Source organism: Parus major, chromosome Z, assembly GCF_001522545.3.
Source record: "Parus major isolate Abel chromosome Z, Parus_major1.1, whole genome shotgun sequence".
Lineage (NCBI taxonomy): Eukaryota > Metazoa > Chordata > Aves > Passeriformes > Paridae > Parus > Parus major.
This window is the reverse complement of record NC_031799.1, coordinates 64,696,051-64,719,039: the sequence shown is the minus strand read 5'-3', so window position 1 is coordinate 64,719,039 and position 22,989 is coordinate 64,696,051. Positions and strand designations below refer to the sequence as shown.

Here is a 22,989-nt window from a genome sequence, read left to right as displayed (position 1 = left end):
GTAAACCCAGTGCAGGCACTTACCTGGCAAGGAAGACTCCTTTTAGTCTTAAGAAGGTTTTTTCAGGTTTAAGTACAGTGAAACTGGAAGGTGCATAGTCTCTTTTGGAATGGGAACTGCTGTAATTTTTCTGGTGGAGTAATGCTGCTATTAGCCTAACTGCTAAATAGCGATGCTTCTGGAACATTGTAAAAAATATCTGCAGTGTTCCTACAGACAGAATGGCATGACAGCATGTACATAGTTGTCATTTGCATAGATTATGTCTTTTCATGTGGCAGTCTGAGAGCTGTGCTTGGCTTGTAGGCAGTATCAGTGTCTGGCTAAAAGCAACAAATAAAGGCTACTTTTCATCTTTTCTGGGAGTTTCTTGTCATGATTAGGGAATATGTTAGCATATTATGAAATCTAGAGCTCAGTGTTTTGAGCTCAGTATTTGATGCAATATTGGAGCAGATGACTTAGTTCTTGTAAAGCTGTGTGATGTAGTAATAATCTTTTTTCTTTGCTACCCTCTTTTAGCCTATTTCTTGTCTGTTTTGCACATCAGTGGAGTTTCTTGCTTACTGTTACTAAGCAGAGCTGAATTACTGAAGGTGATGATAAACTTCATAAGGTTGTTGAAGTTTGTTTTTCGATGAAGAGAGCTGAAGGTTTTTCTCAGCTTCATGTACTATACTTGGACCTTATAAATTCTAGTACTTACCTGAAACCCTTATATCCCCTTGAATTTTCTGTGATTATTGTTTGATTTATTTCTTTGTGTTGATTTGTTTCTTTTCATTGTTGGGGTTTGGTTGGTTTGTTTAGGTTGTTCGGGTTTGAGGTTTTGTTATTGTGTAAAAGTATAATCAGGAAGTAACTATAATGTACTTTGTGATTAAGAGATATTGCGATAGAGCTGCTCAATAAATTTTTTTTAGATTTTGTCCGTCTCATTAATATCCTGACAGCTACTGCTCAGCATCTCATAGGATGCATGGTGGAACAGAACAACATCTGTATGTAAATGTTATTTTTTTTATTATTGATTACATGACCCAGGAGAAATTTTGTGTTTAAATTCTGTCGAGTTTTAAATTGGAGAGAGTATGTATCTCTTGCTGTGTAAGGTGCAGCAATAAGTCAGGTATAGTTTACTGACAGCATTGTCTTCAGCAGCTTCTGCGTTTGGCATCCTTTCCCTCTTTTTCTGCCTTTTGACTGTCCTGTCTCTTCTCCCTTCCTGATAGTTTGTCAGACCTGAAAAAATGCTATTATTGAATATGGGTTCTTGTTAGTAGTTCTAAGGTCTCACATTTAAGTTTGAAGTATTATCAACTTTTTTTGCATCGTCTGTAGAAAGGTGTCACACATGCACAGAGATCTCTTGGGATTGCCGTGCTCGGTGCTCTCAGCTGTCAGACTTCACTGGTCATGTCTTCCTGTCTGTCCTCTGCTTCCACCTTGTTTCCTTTTCATGCTTTCTTTCTTGCATCACTAGCAACCCAACAAACTGTCTTTGGTGGTTTGTTACACCATAAATTATATTGCAGAATTGGAGTTTTAAAATGGATGAAATGCCTCAGCAGGGGTGAGTCAAACATTTTTGCTGTTAAATGTACTGTTAGTGAAAATATTAGCTATAGGGCTTATAGCAGGAAGATATTGAAAACCTTTTGTCAACTCGAGACTATCTGAAAAATTGCTATTAACATTATTTTAATGTGTTTTAATGAAATAATTTAAATTACTGGAAGCTGATAAGGGATGCTGTTGGAAAATGCCTACAGCAGTAAAAAATAAAACTTTAAAAGGAGCAATATGGAGGTAGAGCACAGGGCAGTGGTCTGTTTTGTTAGTAGTATGTATATATATGTGAACAGTCACATAACAGGTGAGCAGAATCATGTAACAGATGAGCACTACTTATGATTCTTTGTTATTTGTTTAATAAATTCCACAATGTAAATGTCACTGCTTTGATATAATGGCATTTTTAAAAGTTGAGTGGTTTGTAATTTAAAAATATTTTGTAATTATTGAATGCATGGTGTGCATGCATTTTTTTTTCTTGAGGTAACAGATAAGAAGCACTTTTACTATACTTTTACTACAGTTTTGTTCCATTAGTTTCCATTGGTGTGCAGTATAGCAAGTGTGTATTTGCTCTTCTGATGGCTGCAGAGACAGAAGAAAAAATCAGGTGAAATACTTCTGTTTGTACAGGAGTTGTATATGTTCTTATTAGTATTCAAAATGTGAGTGTTAAAACTTAGAGCCCCTTTTTCATGACTGCTCAGACCACTGCTGCTGTGTTGAGCTGACTTGTTGCTGACAGTTACTGGGATAGTAATCTTTATTATGGTCTAAGTAAATATGAGAAACACCAGTGCTGGATTCCTGAGCTGCTGAAACATGAGGAATTGGGACAGGAAAACAGTGGATATATCTGTTAACACAGTGAGGATGAGGTTTTGGCTTATTCTTTCAGAGTATGCTTTGGAATTCCTTTAGAATATTCTTGTGGAAATTGAGAGATGTTCTATTGGAAGAAAAATCTGTAGAGTGCCACTGGAGTAAATACAGAACTTGGAATGCAGAGCACAGACTATCAAAAATCTCTGATTTTATGTATTTATAATATTGTTTCTTGGGATTTTATTTTTGGGGGGGGCGGTGCTTTGTGCTTTTGGCCAAGACATACCATGTTGCAGACAGGCTACGCATTTGGTTGAAAATCTTTTTAAGAACACCAGTACATTTCTCAAAAGTGAAGATTTTTTTGATCTATAAACTGTGGAAGTAAAGTCTTGTGTAACAGGTGATGTTTAAACAGAACATAGTCTAGTTAATTTTACCTGGAGAGGTCATAGCACAGTGGGAGGTGGTTGTCTGGACGTTATTGACTCTTTGGAAATTAGGTCAGTGTATATTCCAACACAAAGCTTTGGGTTTTGTCTTGCTTACAGTGCAGTCATTCATGGCTGAGATGAGTACGTAATTGTCTAACATTCACTGTCCAATGACCTTATGGTCATGTACCAAGGGCAAGATCTAAACATAAAGTATCTCTGCCCCTTATATTGCTGCTGCTGTTGACTTCTTAATACAGAAAAATGGTGCTGGCAGGTCTCTTATATGCTCAAGGGGCAGCAAGATGGAATTCTGCATAGGGCACTGTGTACTGGAAGCTTCTTCCATCAGCACTAATAGTATTTCTAAAGCAGGAAGACAGCACCATCTTCTTGCTTTGCCATTTATTATTTCTCCTTGGCATACAGCTAGAGAACCATGTGTTTACTCAAGCATGATCTTACTGTATTATTGATGTCAGATAACTGTAGATGGTGTTTGGGAGGACTTGAGTAAGTTGTTCACTGTAGTTCCAGTCAATTTGTATTTCTCTTTGCTTGTCTCTTTTCTTGCTTTATTTTTATTTCACATATGACAAGAAAGAAGGGAATAGCTCAATTTTTATTGTACCATTTGTGGGATAAGAATTTTAATTCCCATTTCTGAAAGCATTAATTCTAAAAATTAGGTAATTTTTTTAATATATCCTGACACAAATTTATGGTAATGACAGTAGCTTACAGTATCTGCTGTCAGGGAGATAAACTGGCAACCATCAGCAGTCAGAATGCCACTTTATATGCAATTCAGTGAGTTCATGCAGTAGTTTATAAGCCTGAAAAACGTCAGTATCCTTTTCTGATCCATAGCCTTCGGTGTTACTTTCACAAACAGTATGAAAGCTCTGGGGTCTAGTGAAAGTAGCATGGGGTGGCAGTCTAGTTATTCATTTGCCTTCAAATGGATGAACAGTGTTAATCTTGGAGAAAATAATCTGTTAATTCCAAGCGAGCTATGTGGCTGTTCAAAGTCTTTTCTGCAGATGAATCCCTATTGCAATGTACTTGCCACGCGTAAGGCCAACAGTCTCCAGATTCTTGAATGGGGAAGGTAGCAGAACAATGAGTTTTCAGATATGTCTGTTGGGGAAGTAAGTGTGTCAGGTTATATCTGTCTGCCATTTGTAGACAAGTATAATGCTTTTTCCCTTCAGGCTATTTGTGTGGGTTTTACTTGCTTTGAGAAGTAATCCTTTTGGGCTAGAGAGACTTGGTTAATGCTGGATATCCCCATGAAATAACCAGTCACCAATTGTACACAAACTTCATCACTTCTGCTGCTCTCACAAAGTACACTGCAGGAACAGGTAGGGGAAAGAAGCCTAAAAGTCTTGTTTTAACACCTTCAATTTATTTGAATGTTTCAAGTTGTTGTTCTTCCTTCATTATGAGAAAATCTTCAGTTTTAGAAAGCTTTTAAGAAACTGATTACCAATGTACATATTTTGGGTAATGGGTGATACAAGACAAACTTCATTTTTTGGCTTTATCAGGGGCCTTTTTTGGTTTTAATACCTTTATAAAATTCTGTGTTAGTTGCCAGTATATTTTGGCAATAATCTCTGCCTTTCTGAAGCTTGCTAGAAATAGGATTTCGGAAGCTCTCTTTCTTTATCATGTCATAAACAAGATTAATTTACCTGAACACCCAATTTCTGACTTTTGTTACAGTTAGATGAATTAGGTGTTTGAAATTTCATCTTGTTCTTATTGCATGAAAGGCAAACAGCTACAGTTTCACATTCTAAGGGAAAGTAATTTTTTTGTAATCAGAATTGAAGGACCACGGGTACGTAGCAAATAAGAAATAAATCTTTTTAATTCTCTTCTGTGAGCCCAGGATCCTTATGCTCAGAGTTCAGTTTCAGCTTCTGGATCCGATGTTTCTGTATATGTCTTAGGGTGATTTTATGATGATAGTTTATTCCCTAATCATCTGCTTTATGCCCAGAAGTGTCTGCAGTAGGAGGAACGAGGGGCGGAGGTTAGAGCCCGGGAACACTGGGCGCGGGCTCTGTTCAATCTCTGCGGGTACTCCTGACAGCGTGGACCGGGGACCTTGTATCGTTCTCTTTGTTGGATTGGTGTTTTTGCGAGCTTGAAGCAAGGCTGATTTTTTTCCCTTTGCTTACCCCTAGCCTGGAAGCTATATCGGGAATCCTCTCAGCGGCTTTTTGGATTTTTGCTCCCTTGAACTGTTTTCGGTTTGGCTTGTTTTTGTTTTCGGCCTGTCCGGGGAGCCGGCAGGACCGCCCTGAGCCCGAGGCCTCAGAGGAGCTGAACCAATATGAGAAAGGACATTAAAATCCACAAACGTCGGCTGCTGCGAGAAGGAGGTTCATGCCAGAAATTCAACAGTTTTCCCACCTGCTCTGCTCCGGGCTGCTGTGTGATCTTCTCTTCCCGTTCCCAGAGACAAAAGGGTCCAGCTGTCGTTTTGTTTTCTGGGCCACACGATCAGCCTGTGTATTTTTTTTTTCCCCGGGCATTTTTCTGAGGTTTTTTTTTCACTGCTGTTGGTGGATGTCTGGGTATGTGGAGGCTAGGTTTCTGGGAATTCATATCTAGCATTTATTCAGTCTTTTTCTGTGCCTTACAGGCATCCTCCTGCTTTTTTTTTGTTTGTTTTGGTTTGGTTTTTTGTTGTTGTAATAAGCAGGTGTTTTGTTTTGTTTTTTTTCACTTTCACCCACTGATACTGTTATAAATGAAATTAGAATTTTGGCAGCTAGGTCCCTTGAGTTAATAACAGATTAATTAAAAATTAATACAATTTAGTAAATTGAATAGTAATTTGGTATAAAAGGATACAGTTTAGTAATAGAATACAATTTAGTAAAAATTACAATTTATATATATAATTTGCCAGTAATTAAGTATGATTAAAGCATAAGCAAAACTGACTGGGGTACGGAGGCTTCCCACCCTGCCTCACGTACAGAACAAGGCACTTCAAGCTAAACTTATACACTGTATGCTTATACATATTCATTACTGTTTCCTGTAAGTTTCCTCCTATTTCCGATTTTTCTGATTTTACATCACTATTCTTCACAGCACACCCTTCACTTGTTGTTAGGGGTCTTCAGTCTTCTTTTGGTGGTCTTTTGCCAAAGGCTTCTCTTCCTTGTTGTCCTTTGGATAACCTTACAGGTTTGCATGTGCATACTAAGCGTTGTTATGTAAGTCTACTAATTAGTCTTACATTTACTGATTTTTAGGCCCAAACCTAACCTAAAGTGGTTCTAATTTTGTCCATCTCAAGGCTGTTTTCATCTTGAGACATCACTTATCTTCCAAACTACATCCTGTACCTCAGTTTTAACATGTGACATCTGTAAAGGGGTGTGTTATAAATGAGTAGCCTATTTGATTAATAAAAAAGAATTTATTAAAAAATACAATCGTGAAAAGCCATAAGCAAAATTCAGTTCAATGCTGTACCAGGCAAACAGCGTCGGGTGAGGCAGAGAAGGGCTCTCTAGCACTGCTTCACCATGCTTCACAAACTTCAACTGCCCCTAGGTGCTTTTTATATGTTTTCAGGTTTTTCAGGGGTCTCTTGGAATACACTCCTTGTAGTCGAATATTCATGTTGTTTTGGGTGTATATGTTGTAATCTTGTCAGGTTTCTTGGAAATGCCCTTCTTCCAGATGAATATTCATGAGTTACAATCTTACCAGACAGAGGTTTCTTGATAGCATGCTCCCTGCAGACTCATAATCATGTTGGCCTTGCTGCATATCACTATAATCTCATCAGAGAAGGTTTCCTGGAAATACGCTAGGAATTTTATCAGACAAGATTATAACTTTAGCACAAATTTATTTATGTTATGTATTACAGGGTGTATCTGCCTTGTAATAGTGATTCTTTTGATTGCTTGTAATAATAACTTTAATAACAGGAACAGGAATCAATTAACAGTTAGCAGGAATCAATTCCTTTTATTACAGTATCAATTTCTCTCATTCGCAGAAGAAGTAGGAGTTAACTGAAGGGCTTTTTCTCTTTAGATGAGACGTTCATTCCAGGGTGTTATCTCCTGAAATTTGTCTCCAAAACCAAAACGGTATTATTGATCCACAGCCTCTTAGTTAGAACAAATTCTTTCTGGGCAACTTTTGCCTTGCTTACCCTCCCCTAGACAGGAAGCTGAACGGTTTATCACCACTGGGAATTTACTATTGCTTCACTTAGTTCATAGGACAGCCAAAGTAATTTTGACTGATATTTAAAAACAAATTCAGTTCTGCTGAGACATCACTGTTGAATAGCACTTGCGTAATGACCTGCAAATAAACCATCTAACGCACTGGATCAGATGAGCTTCTAAAGAAGTAACTGCTTGTTAATTTTCTAAGAAGTGGTGATGCATTATAATGAATCTTATAAAGCCATGTATGTCTCACAGCATCAGTTACCTTGTAAAAACAACAGATGCCTGATCTGTGGGTCTGTTTCTGTGTAGAAGTTATTTTGCCAATATTTTATTTTCACATGACAGTTAAAAGGGTATAATATGTGTTCACTGCTACGTCAGTAGTTAGAAGTCCTTATTTTGGAAGGCAGTGCTAGTGTCCATCTCTGTAATTTCTAATTTTTCGGAGTGAAAATAAGGCAACACTGTTGCAAGCTGTCACATAGATTTTGTTCTCGTAGAAAAGATTCAATCAAGTTTTAAGACTAGGGGTTTTTTTTAACAGTCCTAATGGTGGTGGCTTTATGTTTTTCATTAGAACTACTGTCTGTTTGCCATTGCCATTTGGTCACAAAACTTCTGTGGAAAAAAACAGTTGATAACATGGATAGTGAGTAAAATAATGTCAATATTGGAGAATATTTTTGTTGTATTTCTCATGTAGAATATATACTCTCCACTTAAGCCTTCTTAAGCTAAGAAAAAAATGCATTTGCCAGTTTTTACTTCCATGAGTTACATTGTCTGTTTCTGAATTTTATGCATTGGTAGTTTGATAATAATTTTGAAACTATTCCCCATGTTTAAATATACCTCTAAAAGTAGACTCTGTGTGGTGCACACTGTTTTCTTTCTGATGCTTTGCTCAGAGGTACATAATTGTCCAAACACTTTTTCCTAAATGAGAAGAGTTTATTTTATCTCCCCTGATCAAGTGTGGTTTGTTTTTTTTTTTTCTCTATTTCTTGTAGGTTAAAAAGTCACACCATCTCAGGGAAAAAGCAGCACGTTGTTGGTTTCTTGAAGCAGCAATTCTAATGAGTAATGAGCAGATGATAACAAGTTAAACAGTGCCTGGTAAACAACGCAATCATAGTGGCAGCACTGCACAAGCAATATCAAAGAGCAGGAGCTTTGGTGTTCCTGAGTGAGTAGGAAACATGCCCAGGATCTCACCTGCCAGAGTGCCTGCAATTTTTACATAGATTTCTATAGGTCTTGTAACCATGTCTGTTAATGCAACAGAGAATGATCCTCCCAGATTCTTTGTGGGTGGAGAGGATGGAGAAGGATTACTGGATTCAGCCAGATCTACAGATTACGAACACTTCTATGACCATGGGGAAGAAGAGGAGGAAGAGTATGACTCTGTAAGTACTGTAGGGACCTTTGTTTACTATGCTTTCTTCTAGAACATTATTTTTGATTTCCAAATTTTTTTCAAAAGTGGTTTAAAAAATTTTTTTTCAAAATTTTTTTCAGTATTTAATTATTTTTAAAAATGGCATTAGCTCACGTAAGTCTAGTACTGAAATGGTGTTCCAAATTGAGAAATCATATTCGATATGATATTGATAAGATAATGATCTGTCAGTAATGTTTGGAAAAGAGGGATGCTAGAAAATTAAGTATACCTTGAACTGTGAAGTAGATGTGCTTGATTTTAGACAGTTTCAGGGCAACTGAGGTTGATGTGCATGATTTGCAGACTTGATTTGGGTTCTGGGAATGTACTTGATGGCATAAGCTTCTGTTTTATTTATTTGGTTAGCTGGAAGCAAAAAAACTATTGGGAATTTCTCTTCTGTGTACTGTCCATTGCTTCGTAATTAATTTTTTTTAAAATTTTTTTTTGTTCTTTCTTATCTTGGTATTTTGAAAGTGCATAATAAGTTAATCTTAAATTATACCTTAGTTTATTATCTTTATAGAGTGTTCTGAATTGTATTTGAGCACTGTGCTTATTGGTTTTTAGCTTGCTTAAGACAAACTCTAAATTTTATTATACATGAGTCATGTAATTTTTTTAACTCTTCGTTGATCTTTTTGCATCATTGCACTTTATGGAATAGATTAAATTTTCTCTAATTGTAAATACATCTAAAAAGCCTAAATGCAAAACAGCATTGCTAAAGCACTTCCCACGGTTAAAAATAACTTGGGAATCTAGAGTAGCAGTTACTCTAGATTCAGTAGAGTACCTCATTGAGTTGAGCTACCTCAGTAGAATTAGCTGAGGTAGCTCAATTCAATGAGTGTGTTTTGGCAAGGGAAGGTAGCTGACTAGGTTTTCAAAAAGCATTAAGTTGAATTAAAGAATTGCTCTGTGGGGTTTTTGGGTTTCTTTATAGAGCACAGTAGGTTGGTGTTGCTTTTAGAAATACTGTTGACAGAAAAAAAATACTGGAAGTTCATCGTGAAAGTAAATATAGAGTATACAAAAAAAAGTGAAACTGTTTATGCACTAAATAGTTCAGAAATCTACAAAAGTAGTTTCTTGTTTTCTAGTTTTCCTTTTCATAATTCACTTATAATATTAGATGATGAGAAGCCTTGTGACATAAAAAAAAAATGACATAATTGAAAAATCAGTTACCAGTTAATTTCAGAGTATGCCATAAGTATGATTTTGTTCAGATTCGACACTCATGACTTAGCTTTTGTTCATATCTGTTTGTTCTGGTAACAATACTCACAAAAAGTAATATAGAGCTGTTAAATAGTTTCACTCCTGGGACATTTTTTTGTGAAGATGCAGTGTGATATGCTGTTATGCTGCATTTTGTTATCTGCTAGCAATTTACCTGAATATAAATTAAATTAAAGGTAGCACTTGAATTTTAAGAGAAAATACCTGCTCTAGTATTGTGCTGCTAAAACTCTTTTGTGTTTTCAGACCACATAATAATTATTTTTCCCTTCTCCCCACCTCCTTTCCAGCCACCAGAAAGACAAATTGCAGTGGGGATTTGTTCAATGGCTAAGAAATCAAAGTCCAAACCAATGAAGGAAATTCTTGAACGCCTCTCCATGTTTAAGTATATAACTGTGGTGATATTTGAAGAGGATGTTATTTTGAATGAGCCAGTAGAAAATTGGCCTTTATGTGACTGTCTCATTTCTTTTCACTCTAAAGGTAAATCTTGTAATAATACCATAAATACTTGTGACATCTAAATTATTTCTTTGAAATAATTTAAAAATTTTGAAAGCCCTTTTATGTTTTCTGTCTTGCAGTTTTTTTGGGTTTTCCTAGGAAGTGATTCTTTTGTCTTCTTTAATATTATACAAATTACTTTTAAAGTGTAAGTTTTTTAAATTATACTGTTTACATTGCTTGAGAAAGTCCTTTCTGACAGGATACAAGAATAGCTGCCCCGCTGGTAAGTACATTTAAAGCCAGTGGAAATAGTGATCTAATGCAAAGGTTCCAAACTATTTACTGGTAATGTGTCTTGTAATTTTAATATGTTTTTCTTAATAAACATTTTAGGGTTCCCACTGGACAAAGCAGTAGCCTATGCAAAACTCAGGAATCCATTCATAATCAATGACTTGAATATGCAGTATCACATACAGGACAGGTAAATAACACTTATCACCTTTTAAATCAAGCAATTTTTGTCAGAGACTGAAAATTTCTTGTTACTGCATAGCATTAGTTCCAGTGTATTGTCCCTGCCCATAGTGGAGGATTTGGAACTAGATGATTTTAAACATCTCTTCTAATTCAAACCATCCTCTGATTCCATGATTGTACAGTAATTTAAATAAAATTACAGTGAATGTTACACTTACTAATCTTCACATATGTTTTTTCGTTTTGCTGTTTTTACACTGATCTGTCTAAAGACTGACCAGGTTAGAAATTTAATGATACAGTTTTCTAAAGCTTAGCAAATAAAAAAATTTAAACTCTTAAAATACATATAGGATAGGTATGTATAGCAGCTGTACAAGCTCAGATAATTGCAGAACTCATGTGATTCACAGTATTTTTTTCTGTAAAGATGATGCTTAAGTTATTGGTAATCAAAAGTCATGTGGTTAGTGAAAGCAGATTTTCTTTTGGAGCTGAGGTCGTCCATAACAAACATTAATAAAACAATAGCGAGCAAAATACATAAACACTGGAGCTTTCTGAACAGTGAGCAGACTTACTATTTTGGAAGCCTTCAGTTAGTGTTCTGTATAAACTTAAAATGAGCAGCTGCAGATCTCCATTAACAAGGCAATTGTTTTGTGCAAATGTCTGTTGCACTGTCAGAGAGGAAAGGACTGGCATTGCAAAGTGTATTTTTATTGATGTTTAAGAGATCACTACAAAGGTACAGCTGTGTCAATGACCTTTAAAGCATTATATTACTAAATAGAGTATTATATATGTAACTTTATCCTATGTGATTTTTTAAAAAAACAAGTGTTTATTTTTCTCCTCCTTTGTTCATGGATTGTAATCCACAAATATTAACAGGATTTGCTGGCTTATTGTGCAATATTTGTTCTTTTTTTCTAGAAGAGAAGTCTATGGTATTCTTAAAGCTGAAGGCATTCTACTTCCTCGCTATGCAGTTCTGAACCGTGATCCAAACAATCCCCAAGGTAAGAGGAACAGAGAAAAAATGTCAACCATTAGCATCTCTTTGTTTCCACTGGAGAACAGTATGGACATTGTGGAAAGCTAAATTTCGCTGCCTGGACAATTCATTTTTGTGGTTTGGTTTCTTCACCAGCATTTGAAGTGTTGTGGATTGACCCCTACTGGCTGTGGGGGCCAGTGTGTGAAAAAGAAAAGCGGTTGAGGCTGTGTAAGCACTGTTCAACATTAACAAAAATATGAAGACTTTTTTGTCACAGGTTCAAAACAATAGCACCATACCAGCTGCTGGTAAGAAAATTTACTCCATCCCAGCCAAAGGCAGCACATGTATGGAACTGAGAAGTCTTGACACCATACATCTTACGGGCATCATAGGATAACTAGAATATAAGAGCCTCCATACTCAAACTGAGCTTCTAATATGTCAGCAAAAAGCAGCATTCAGGATATTATATTAACCACAATTATTAGTAATTTTCGTTAGTAAAGTAATGATAGAAACAAGTCTGGTTATTGAATACTTCCCCTTCTGAGTATAATAAGCAGCCATATATTTGAAATCTGTTCTAGATATATCTGTAGATGCTGTACTATGTATATAAATCGGAATTAATTTTTTGTGTAACTGGAAACAAACTGAACTTTTTCTACTAAAATGAAGACTTTAAGCAGCAGTAGGAGATTTCAGTGACAGGTCAAGGGGATTTTGCATTAAAATGTTGTGTGATCTAGGGAAAAAATGACATATTTATGCTACAAAAGTGAAATAAAAGCTGCTGCTTGCAGTTAACCAGTATTGAATACCAGATTCGTGATTGCTGATACCAGAGGACCTAATCTTATATGCAGGGTGCATCTATCATACAGTATGAGATAGTATGAGTTCTAACCCTATGGAAGGTGCTGTAGCATCTGACATCACACTGTGTGTACTGTTCACTTGTCAGCTTCTCATATTTCAGAGAAGGGTACTGAAAAAAAAGGACAAATAGTGTTTCCCCCTCTTCAAAACATTTCCAAAATACACCACCTTATGCAGTTTATGCACCTGCAGGAGACAGTTTCGTGTCTGACACTGAGGAAATCAACAGAAATTTCAGAACATAGTATTTAAATAATATAGACATGGTACAGCAAACATATACTGCATGTTATCATCAGTTGTTGTGCAGTCAGTAACAAATCAGAGAAACAAAGATGTAATGGAATATTACTCTTTCACCCTGCAAATTAATGCAGATCTCTTAGTAATTGTATGCCATTAGTATACCATTACAACTGTTCTTTGTACTGTTCTTCAGAATGCAGCTTGATTGAAGGAGAAGATCATGTGGAAGTGAATGGAGAAATTTTCCAGAAGCCCTTTGTAGAAAAACCAGTTAGTGCTGAGGACCACAATGTTTACATTTATTATCCAACATCAGCTGGAGGTGGAAGCCAGAGGCTCTTTCGAAAGGTGAGGTTATTATACTAAAGCTATTGAAAAGCTTTAGGTGTCTTAACAGGATTGCAGAGTAATTCTGTCATGTCCTGCTTGTTTCAGGAACAGTGGCAGATCAGAGAAATTTCAGAGGAACATGTAAATTGAATGAAGGCCTATGTTTCTTGCAGCAGATAGCTAGCTTCTGCAGATTCTTAGTACACATCATGAGTGTACTTCTAAAATCTTACAAAAATCTTTTGGCAATGATTAGAAGTCTGCTTCATTTGGTACAGGAAGTGTTTTTTCAGTAGTGTTTTTTCAGTTTTTTCAGTGTGTTTTTTAGGTAGTTTTAAAGTTTCTCAAGCCATACCCTATGAATTTTTTAATGGAAAAAATATGTATTTCAGATTGGCAGCAGAAGCAGTGTTTATTCTCCTGAAAGCAGTGTAAGGAAAACAGGCTCCTATATTTATGAGGAATTCATGCCTACAGATGGAACTGATGTGAAGGTATGACAACTGCGCATTTTTATTTATATTTAGAACAATCAAGTGTTCAGAGCTTGTCAGTTTTAAAGTTAATAGTATATATTGGTCAAGGATTAATTTTAATTGAGTTTTAATACATTCCATAAATAAAGAATGCAATTCTGATTCTAGCTAAATGTAGTAGTTGTAATGTAGAGCAGCTGTGCTTGTGTGCTGGAGGCTTGCTACTCAACATAATTGTCTTTTTTTGCATTGTATTAGTGCCAGAACAGCATCTTCTTTCCCATGCTAACAGTTGCTTAGATATTTTGTCTGAAGGTTAAAGGTTATAAAGAAATATAACTGAAGTAGATCTTAATATGCTAATTAATAAATGAAAGTTCTTTGCTAAAATTTTATGGAGTCAAAGAAGATAACCTTTGTGGATCTTACCTGTAACAATTTTCAGTCTTTTGTTCATTTAAGTTCTTAACAGAGGTAAAGATTAGGTACCATAAGAGAATGCTAAAACAGAGAGATAACAAAGTAGCCATGGATGAAGATTACTTCCTTTCCCTTGCTGTTCACTTTGGCTATTTTAAGCCCATTTAAAGCCATGTGAAACCAATGTTTCACAATATACGTAAGAGATCACCATATTTAGACAGAAAGGTGCAGGTTTGGAGAGTGTGAGGACTAATCCAAAAAGCCCTTTTATTAACTGCAGTCAGCTTCTTGGTATCACTTGGTGCATGAGGGGAATGCTCTTTTCATGTTCTCAGAAAAATGCCCTGTTGTACTCTTCCAAAGGTTATTCTGTGTAACACTTTGCAATAGGTTAATTTGTGTTTACAGACGTTTGTGTAAGAGCTTTACAAACTTTCTGCAAAGTTTCTTGCAACAAGGAGAGATGCAAATGGCTTGAGGGGTAGGCACTATTTTGACTAGTTGTAGTGTAGTCAACAAGCACCAGTGGTCTTTTAACACTCCAAATAAATAATGGATTTTTTAACAAGATTTTCAGCTTTATATTCAGCAGTTTCACTAAACTTAGGCTCTTGCCTGAGTTAACTGAGTTGGCACTTATGGAACTCATCTGCTTTAGCCGAATAGTTTTTATCAGTGCTTGGAGTTTGTTTTTTAATTAAAGAAACCGTAGCCTATTTTTGAGAGCTGCTGACAGATCTCTTCTAGCATATGCCCCAAACCCTTCAGTGAGCATCAAAACTGCAGCAGGGAAATAACACAATTGTTCTCTCAAGTTCCTGCCTTGCCATCTTAAAGCTGGGTTGATCCTTGCTTGGTTTAGTCCTGTCTAAAATGTAAACATACCTTTTAAATTAAGAGAATCACTTCATCCTGATGCAAGATTTCTGTAAGTAAACTGAATAATTCTCAAACTAACCTGTTCTCCAGGTTCTGCAGATGTTTTGGAGAAGAAAACATTTACATCTCTATCATAATTGAGAAATTAATTTTTACTAACTAGTTTTTATAATGACTCTTTTTCTTGTTTTATCCTAGCCTGTCTGTTAATGTTGTGTATTCTCTGAAGGCAGAGAATGCCACTGAGGAAGATACTTTAGTGTAATGTTTTCAATAATGAAAGCAGCTATTATCTTTTGATGTTGTCATGTTTCAGTTATATGCATATATTTTGCAAATTTATGCAACCTAATTTAAATACACTGTATCAAGAGCTCTTTTTTTTCAATACAGGTGTACACAGTAGGTCCAGACTATGCTCATGCTGAGGCCCGGAAGTCTCCAGCGCTGGATGGCAAAGTAGAACGAGACAGTGAAGGAAAAGAAGTGAGATACCCAGTCATTCTGAATGCAAGAGAGAAGTTAATTGCTTGGAAAGTATGTCTTGCCTTTAAGGTAAGCTGATTGCTTTCCTATCTGATCAAACATTTAGTGTTAATTAATTGTTTGTTACCTGAAACTTCCATAGGGTTTTAGTGCATGAGCCAGCAGTGGTAATTGCTGCAGAACTCCTAGGAAGGTGAAAAATTAAACTTCCATATCTATATTTTTTTTTAATCAAGGATTCTTCCTTTAATGTATTGCAAAGTTCTGGATAAGTTGCTTGTGTTGCATTAGTTCCCTGAGTTTACATGTTGCTATTGTGCTTTGTTAGCCCACAGTGTATCCATTTTCTATGTACAATATTTTCACACATTTTAATAATAGTTTCTAAATTAGCAAAAAACAGTTTCAATTATGTTTTTGTGAATTCTGTTACCTAGTATTTACAGCTGTAGATTAATTGTTAATTTGGTACTGACATGATTAAGTACTTGGATAAATTGATATTAATTTGATAGTTTCCATTTTTGTATAATTTTAAGATTGCTATGTAGTATATGGATTCTTTTGTTCAGAACTTCATTCAGTCTCTCATCCTCTGTCTCAGTTTTAGAAGACAGGTGTCTGCTAGGGTGGCCAGGAGCCTCCCTTGGAATGAAAAAAATGTAGATCCCCCCCCCTCCAAATTATTATAATTCTGAAATCAAGGGGCTCTCAGGCAGAGACTCTTCTGGGGATAGAAATAACAATTCTTTACTAATATTTATAACAAGGCAAACAAACAACAGTAACTACAGCATTAGCAAGAAAACAAAACCAGGGGCCCCGTGACAGCTTTCTCGGCTGAGACAGGAAGGGATGGACGAGAGGCTTTGTTTTCACAAACCCCTCGGGCAGTCAGTCCCGGTGCTCCTGCAGGGCTCCGAGGAACAGTTGGCTGGAACAGCAGGGATGAGCAGAGATCCTGGGCCGGTGGCTGAGGTGTATCAGCAGCTCCGCGGTGGTGGCTGGCACTGCCACACGTCCCGGCAGGACAGGGGGTGAGAGGCCACCAACGAAGAGGGAAGAAGAAGAAGAAGCAGCCGCTCCATCTGGGTGATGGCGAAATTCCCTTCTCTCCACCGCAGCAGCTCTGCGCCCAAAGTGTTCATCTCTGAAACTGAAGAAAGCCCACCAAACTGTCCCCACCTTCGTTTTCTCCTGCCCCCTTCCCTGCCTGGGCCCGGCCAACCTCTGTCTTCACTCAATCACCCACCAAGTACCCACAGTTAGGTTGTCCCCACAACTAATGGTAAAAATTCCACAGGCAAGCCAGAACTAAAAAAAGACACCTAACCCCCAACATCCTCCTTTCACTTGTTTTATAAAAAGTCTTCTTTCAGTCTGTCTCCTTTACCTGTGTGTGTGACTGTGATGGCATTCTGGAGCCTGTAGGGTGTGAGCCTCTATCAGCAAAGTGGGCTCTCAGATTTTAAAAAGTAATCTGTTGAAATAGCTTCTAGTATCCTCTACTAATTATATTATGGTATTATAGATATTATAGATCAGTACTATGTCAAAACTATCTTGTCAAATTTTGACAAAAATGGTTCTTCAAATTTTTTTGTCATTTCTTGCCTGCCATCCTTAAAAACTACAGGTAGTGGGAAACCACTGTCAGAAAGGGGGGCTTGTAGGCCCATGGTTGCTCTAAGTCTTGAAGTTTGTGCTCATGTAAACTTGGCCTTTAATACTAAGACAGCTAGGGATATGCAGGAGGCATAAAATAAAGTTGGGGATAGAAAGTTAAAAACAGGAAGATGTTTGCATGATGTGGGTGAACCTAACATGGAACTTACATGAGGTACTACGTATAAAGTGTGTCATGTTTTTGTTACGTTTCCAAATGAATACCCTGTTTATAAAAATATAAAGTTCATTTAGAATAAGCAATCCTAAATCACTTGAGCTTTTATTCTTTAAAACAGCAAACAGTTTGTGGCTTTGATTTGCTGCGTGCTAATGGACAATCCTATGTCTGTGATGTGAATGGCTTCAGTTTTGTGAAAAACTCCATGAAATACTATGATGATTGTGCTAAGATACTGGGGTAAGAGTTTTCTGATTTATTTCAGATTTGCTTATTAAGTCCCTTGCCTATTATTGTAGTTTATATACTGCCAAATTTCTTACTACTATTATTTACTTAGTACCGTTCATCATTTCTTATTACTATTAATTCTTTATTTAAAATTAAATACCACATTAAAAGTCATTAACATGTGTGGCATCTACAGCTGGTCTGAAGCTGCACAGATAAGTTTGGCCATGGCAGACCCCAAAACTCAAGCAGCCTAGATGTAAATAAGTCCCTGGGTGAGGCAATGATAAGGTTGTATTTGAACTCAAGCAGGGGACCCTAGCCAATCCCATCAATAAACTTCAGCTGTTGTCTCATGACCCTTGGTGTGTTCTGTCGTGTGTCTGTCTCCTAAACTATGATCCCAACATAACAAACATAAAAAATTGAAAGAAAAATCATTAAAGAGAATCCTAAGTCAATAAGTAACTACTAACTAAATTACTTATTCCTAAAGTCTGGCTGAATAAGTATTTTGAAAGCAAGATGAAGTTCTTAAAGGTAGATGAGATCTTTTCAAGTGGTGAGGCACTTCAACACAAATAAACGAAACCAAACTGAAATAGAATCAAAGTGTCTTCTATCATATCATCTTGTCTCTGACACAGGAGGCAAAAAAAGGTGTAATGAGGGATCATACAAAATTTGGAATACAACTCTGCCAAGGAAATGTTGTCCTCAAAGTAGGCTAAGCCCACTGTGACTGGCTTTATAATAAGACTGATGAGATACAGCATATCTTTTTGCATGATCTAATTGTCTGGAATCTTATTATGTGAAGGATTTTGCAAGTTTTTTCAGGATATTTAGCAACTATATTTTGGCTTATTCTATTGTAACTTGGACATTTTTTTTCTCTGTGTTACTGCTTCTTATGTAGGTACTAATCTGGAGTTCAGTGTACTTTGATGAAATATTTGTGAAACAGAAGTAGACAAATTAGAAATATTAGACATGCCATCCTTCTTGAGGTGGAGACTGCACTGTCACCTTATAGTTACAGCAAGAGACTACCTATCTTTTCCAGTTTTGTCACAAAAACTTTTGAGAAACTACTGGTAAAAGATAGCAGTTAACTCTTTGATGAGGATGGCTTGGTTATTGTTAGGCACTTTCAGTTAGGCAGTAAAGCCAATTGTCAGCATATATAAATGAACAAAACTAATTCCTATCCAAGGAATTATTTCAGGCTCCAGAGTTGAAAAGCTGAAGTTCATTACCAATACAGGGCCAGTAGTCTTGCGTCTCTGTAGTAGTTGTAATAGTTCTAAATTATTAAGTAATCTTTATTACGCAATTAAAAGAAAAATATGCATGTATGCATACATTCATGGCTGCTAATAATGAATAACTAAATTAATAAAAATGCATATATATAATTGGTTTGTTTTGGAGTTTCTGTGTGTTGTATAAGCTGTGCTTTGATCTTATTTATTTTGATTTTTTATTTTTAACTTCTATTTTAGAAACATCATAATGAGAGAACTTGCTCCCCAGTTTCAAATACCATGGTCAATTCCTTTGGAAGCTGAAGACATTCCTATTGTGCCAACCACCTCTGGAACAATGTAAGAAAAGAGTAGCTACACCTGAGTTGTTCAAACTCCCAATGTAACTTTTCTGTGAATCTTTTTTTCTCTTTACAAGGTGTGCCCACATTGGCCTATGAATGCTTGTTTTGTGTGCTGAAAACAAGGAAGGAATCACAGTTGCTATACCAGCAGTCAGAGTTTCTCACCTTTAGTCAAGCTGAGTATAGAACAGCAGATTTTCTAGTGTAGCGTCTTCTATGCATAGCTTCCACTGCTAATCATTGTTCTAGCACCAACTTAATATGCGCTTCTAATAAACATGCTCTCTCATTTAATGATCCTCAAAATTGTTGTTTAAAAACTACTTAAAGTAGATATCCTATAGTTACCTAAGTCTTAAAATCAATATTTATATTTTATACTTTACATCATTTTCAGTTAACCATATATTCTTGCATATGCTTCCATCACTTCTGTAGTTATGTCAGATGACTACAGCTTTGTCAATTGTCTTGATTGTGGTTGGTTTAACATTAAATAAAAGACCCTTGTGTACAGACTTGTTAAATACAGCGCTTGAAATTTCAGGATGGAGCTTAGATGTGTTATAGCTGTAATACGCCACGGGGATCGAACACCAAAGCAAAAAATGAAAATGGAAGTAAAACATCAGAGGTAAGTAGAATCCAAATTTTCATATTTTAGAGTATAGGATTTTAGGGCTAAGCAAGCAGTGAATTGACCAGGAACTGCGCAATTGCAAGGGGTTTTTTTGTTTTGTTTTCCTCTAAATCTAACAGTTGTAGTTACTGCAAATAATTACAAGCATGCACCTCTCTTTCCAGCAGGACTGTCAACTTGTGCAGATTTCCTTCAACACATGCTGTGCCTTGTAAACAGTCCTGTTTGATTTTATGGAAAATGCATTTGTGTCTATAAATGTCTTTGTTAAAAATAATGCAGCAGAGAATATTTCTGGTTCTCCATTAGACCATGACTTCTGCCTTCTGCTTTTTATCATAACTGTTCTTGAATGCAATGTCATACTACTTTTGGTAGGTGTTTTTGTCAAAGTTTAATGACTCCGAATTTCTGGTAGATACCATCTCTATGTTGGCATTCATAAGAAGAATAATTGAGCTGGAACTGGGTGCAGTTTTAGTAAAAGGGAATTACTTACTTTGGAACTAAATTCTTGCATTCAGAATATGCTGAAGAAGTGTAAGACTACTCACTTGGTGTTTTTGGTCCCTACTTCTGTTTAGGCTCATTCTTGAAGATTAAGAATTGATATAGCTGCATATTCAAATAGTATATCATTCAAATGTATAGAATATCCTCTTTTCTTTTTTCAATACTTAGCAAGTCAGAAACAGAACATTTTCGATGGTCTTATTTCCCTAATGCATTGAAGACTTTTTAGGGAGATGGGATTTGGATAAAACTTGGTTTGACCTCTGTACTAAAGGTTTTAACCTGGCTTTCAAATACTGTAAGGGTACTAATTTTATACTACTTTAGAGCCTCCAGTACAAATAGTAGTAATTTAATTTATTAATGGAATTTTAAAATTACTTTTCTTTATCTTAAAGATTTTTTGATCTCTTTGAAAAATGTGATGGATATAAATCTGGAAAACTGAAACTGAAAAAACCAAAACAGTTGCAGGCAAGTTTGTCTTTATTTTTTTACTATGATACTTTGTAAGTAGAAATCTATTTATTGAATTAAATCCTATGTTTTCTTCCTTTAGGAAGTGCTTGATATAGCAAGACAGCTCCTTGTAGAACTTGGGCAAAACAATGATTCTGAAATTGAAGAAAGTAAAGCAAAACTTGAACAGCTAAAGACTGTGTTAGAAATGTAAGTGGCTAATTGTCAGGTTTCATAGCAATGAAGTTGAATATGCTGTTATGACTTGTTTTACCAGTTACTGTGGATTGCAGTGTTATCAAATATGTATTTGATACATATTATATATAATATGTACATATATGTACATATTGATACATAATAGTAAAATAATTCATGCACAACGTTTTTGAAGAGAGATGATGTCATGTTTGAAATGGGTCATCACTCTAGTTTTTTCTTCTTGATTTTCTAACTTAGTGTCTCAGTATACATTCAACAAGAGGTTACTTTCATTGATGTCAAATTTTGTCTTATCACATGTTTTTAAAATAAAAATACTTGTAAGCAGGGTCTGCTTCTTGCAGTGTGACATAATGACGTCTGATAGAGCCAGTAAGAACTTTCACCATGCTTACTTGCCTACTTAGAGCAAAATTTGAGGATTGAAGATAAATAAGTCTTCGTCTACTAAGCCTGAAATATTTAGTAATTAAAAAAAAACTTGAAAAACCTGACCAAACAAAGAAAACAACAGAAAAAAAAAAAGGCTTTAAGGTTTGTTTAGGATCTGGGATCTTAGACTGTGAAATGGTAGTAAGAATTTTTAATTAAAAAATACCATGTAAAAGATTATTAGTAGTAGTAGTAGTAGTAGTAGTAGTAGTAGTAGTAGTAGTAGTATTAGTATTGAAATTTATAATTGTTTTAAATACTGAGTTTTGCTTGAGAACTTAATGGGCTATAAAACCAGTAGCCATCTACACTGTAAGACCAGTTTCTGGATACTGATAGCCACTGTGGTTTTAGATCTGAATAGACAAATTACTTGTGCTATGTCCAATACTGCCTGTTGTTGGGGGTGGCAGGGTGTGGGTTCCAGTTGTATGTTCAGTGTTGTAAAAAGTAGAATTAAATAGTATTTTAAGATGTTTCATTATAGCATAGTTGTTATTTCTGCTAATTCTGTGCATGTTGAGTTAATGTTTATTCTAAGGACTACTTCAATAAATGTTGGTCAAATGCACAAGCCATTGACCAACAGAGATTTATTATAGCCTATTACAGGATTTTAGCAGTTTTGGAGGAAAAAATATAAAATGTTTCTCTTCCTCTTCCCCTCTCATTTTCCCCTGTTCCCACTTAAGGTATGGGCATTTTTCAGGCATAAATCGCAAAGTTCAGTTAACATATCTTCCTCATGGCTGCCCTAAGACTTCCAGTGAAGAGGAAGGTATTGTATTATTTTTGTACATAATCACTTAATATTATGTGTATATAAATAGTCATAGACTACATGTCTTGATGTTAAGAGTGTTAGCGTTCAGGAACACGTAATCACGGAATGATTATATGAAGGTGCTTTATTGAGAGCTCTGGGTGTCAGGGGTACAGATACCCAAATCTGACCTGACTTGGTTTTGAGTTGAACATGTTTTTATACTCTATCGTTATATAACTTACATATTAATTACTAAATTTACATTGTTCTATTGTATGCATAGATTTTACCCAACCAAACCCTTAACATAGTTTCTCACGATTTTTTAAACAATAATTATATCTGATCACATCTAACAATTATATAATTTATCATATACTGACTACACAGGTGCAGTTTCACATGATCTAGCAAGCACAAGGCCTAACATTTCCCACGGCCTACTTTTAACACTTTTCCCAGGGCTTGCCTAACTTTCTTTCTAACTCCTCAAATTTTCTGTGATTTTAAAATCTTTTACTATCAAGAGGAGGGAATATTTTGTTTTGAAAGAATTTTTGAATAGTTAGCACATATTCACATTATTTTAATCGGCCAAATTGTGCACATAAAACTGTACTAACCATGCTCTTTTGCAGAAGAGTAACATGAAAAAAGTTTCAGTGATGCACCATAATGAAGTTGTACTGTTGTGAGCCAGCATAAGAAAATCTCACTCAACAATTACCATCTTTAAAACATTTACATACTATAGGGTGCTTAGCATCCAATTTGTTTTAATTTTTCTGTCTTCATTTACTTTTTGCTTCAGATTCATGCTAAATAGTTTTCTTGTATATTTTCTTCATAGTTTTAATACTTTTAGTATTA

At 35.8% G+C, this 22,989-nt stretch overlaps 1 protein-coding gene across 32 annotated transcripts in view; it reads left to right on the top strand.

Moving 5' to 3' along the window:
* The window catches only part of PPIP5K2 (diphosphoinositol pentakisphosphate kinase 2), a 52,263-nt gene that overhangs the window by 4,784 nt on the left and 24,490 nt on the right, over window positions 1–22,989 (top strand). For 7 of the 32 annotated variants that reach the window (XM_033520619.1, XM_033520627.1, XM_033520618.1 and 4 more), the window contains exons 1-15: window positions 4,065–4,201; window positions 5,033–5,425; window positions 8,068–8,466; window positions 10,037–10,232; window positions 10,590–10,680; window positions 11,613–11,698; window positions 12,998–13,152; window positions 13,527–13,628; window positions 15,306–15,467; window positions 17,363–17,484; window positions 18,981–19,082; window positions 19,635–19,721; window positions 20,639–20,714; window positions 20,800–20,909; window positions 22,046–22,131. In XM_033520619.1, the coding sequence (XP_033376510.1) occupies window positions 8,323–8,466; window positions 10,037–10,232; window positions 10,590–10,680; window positions 11,613–11,698; window positions 12,998–13,152; window positions 13,527–13,628; window positions 15,306–15,467; window positions 17,363–17,484; window positions 18,981–19,082; window positions 19,635–19,721; window positions 20,639–20,714; window positions 20,800–20,909; window positions 22,046–22,131 (1,519 nt within the window). In that variant the 5' untranslated portion in view covers window positions 4,065–4,201; window positions 5,033–5,425; window positions 8,068–8,322. Of the gene's footprint in view, window positions 1–29; window positions 1,574–3,479; window positions 4,202–5,032; window positions 5,426–8,067; window positions 8,467–10,036; window positions 10,233–10,589; window positions 10,681–11,612; window positions 11,699–11,859; window positions 11,985–12,997; window positions 13,153–13,526; window positions 13,629–15,305; window positions 15,468–17,362; window positions 17,485–18,980; window positions 19,083–19,634; window positions 19,722–20,638; window positions 20,715–20,799; window positions 20,910–22,045; window positions 22,132–22,989 lie in introns of those variants that run through there. The other 25 variants (XR_004500543.1, XM_033520626.1, XM_033520621.1 and 22 more) reach the window with 12 other exon arrangements.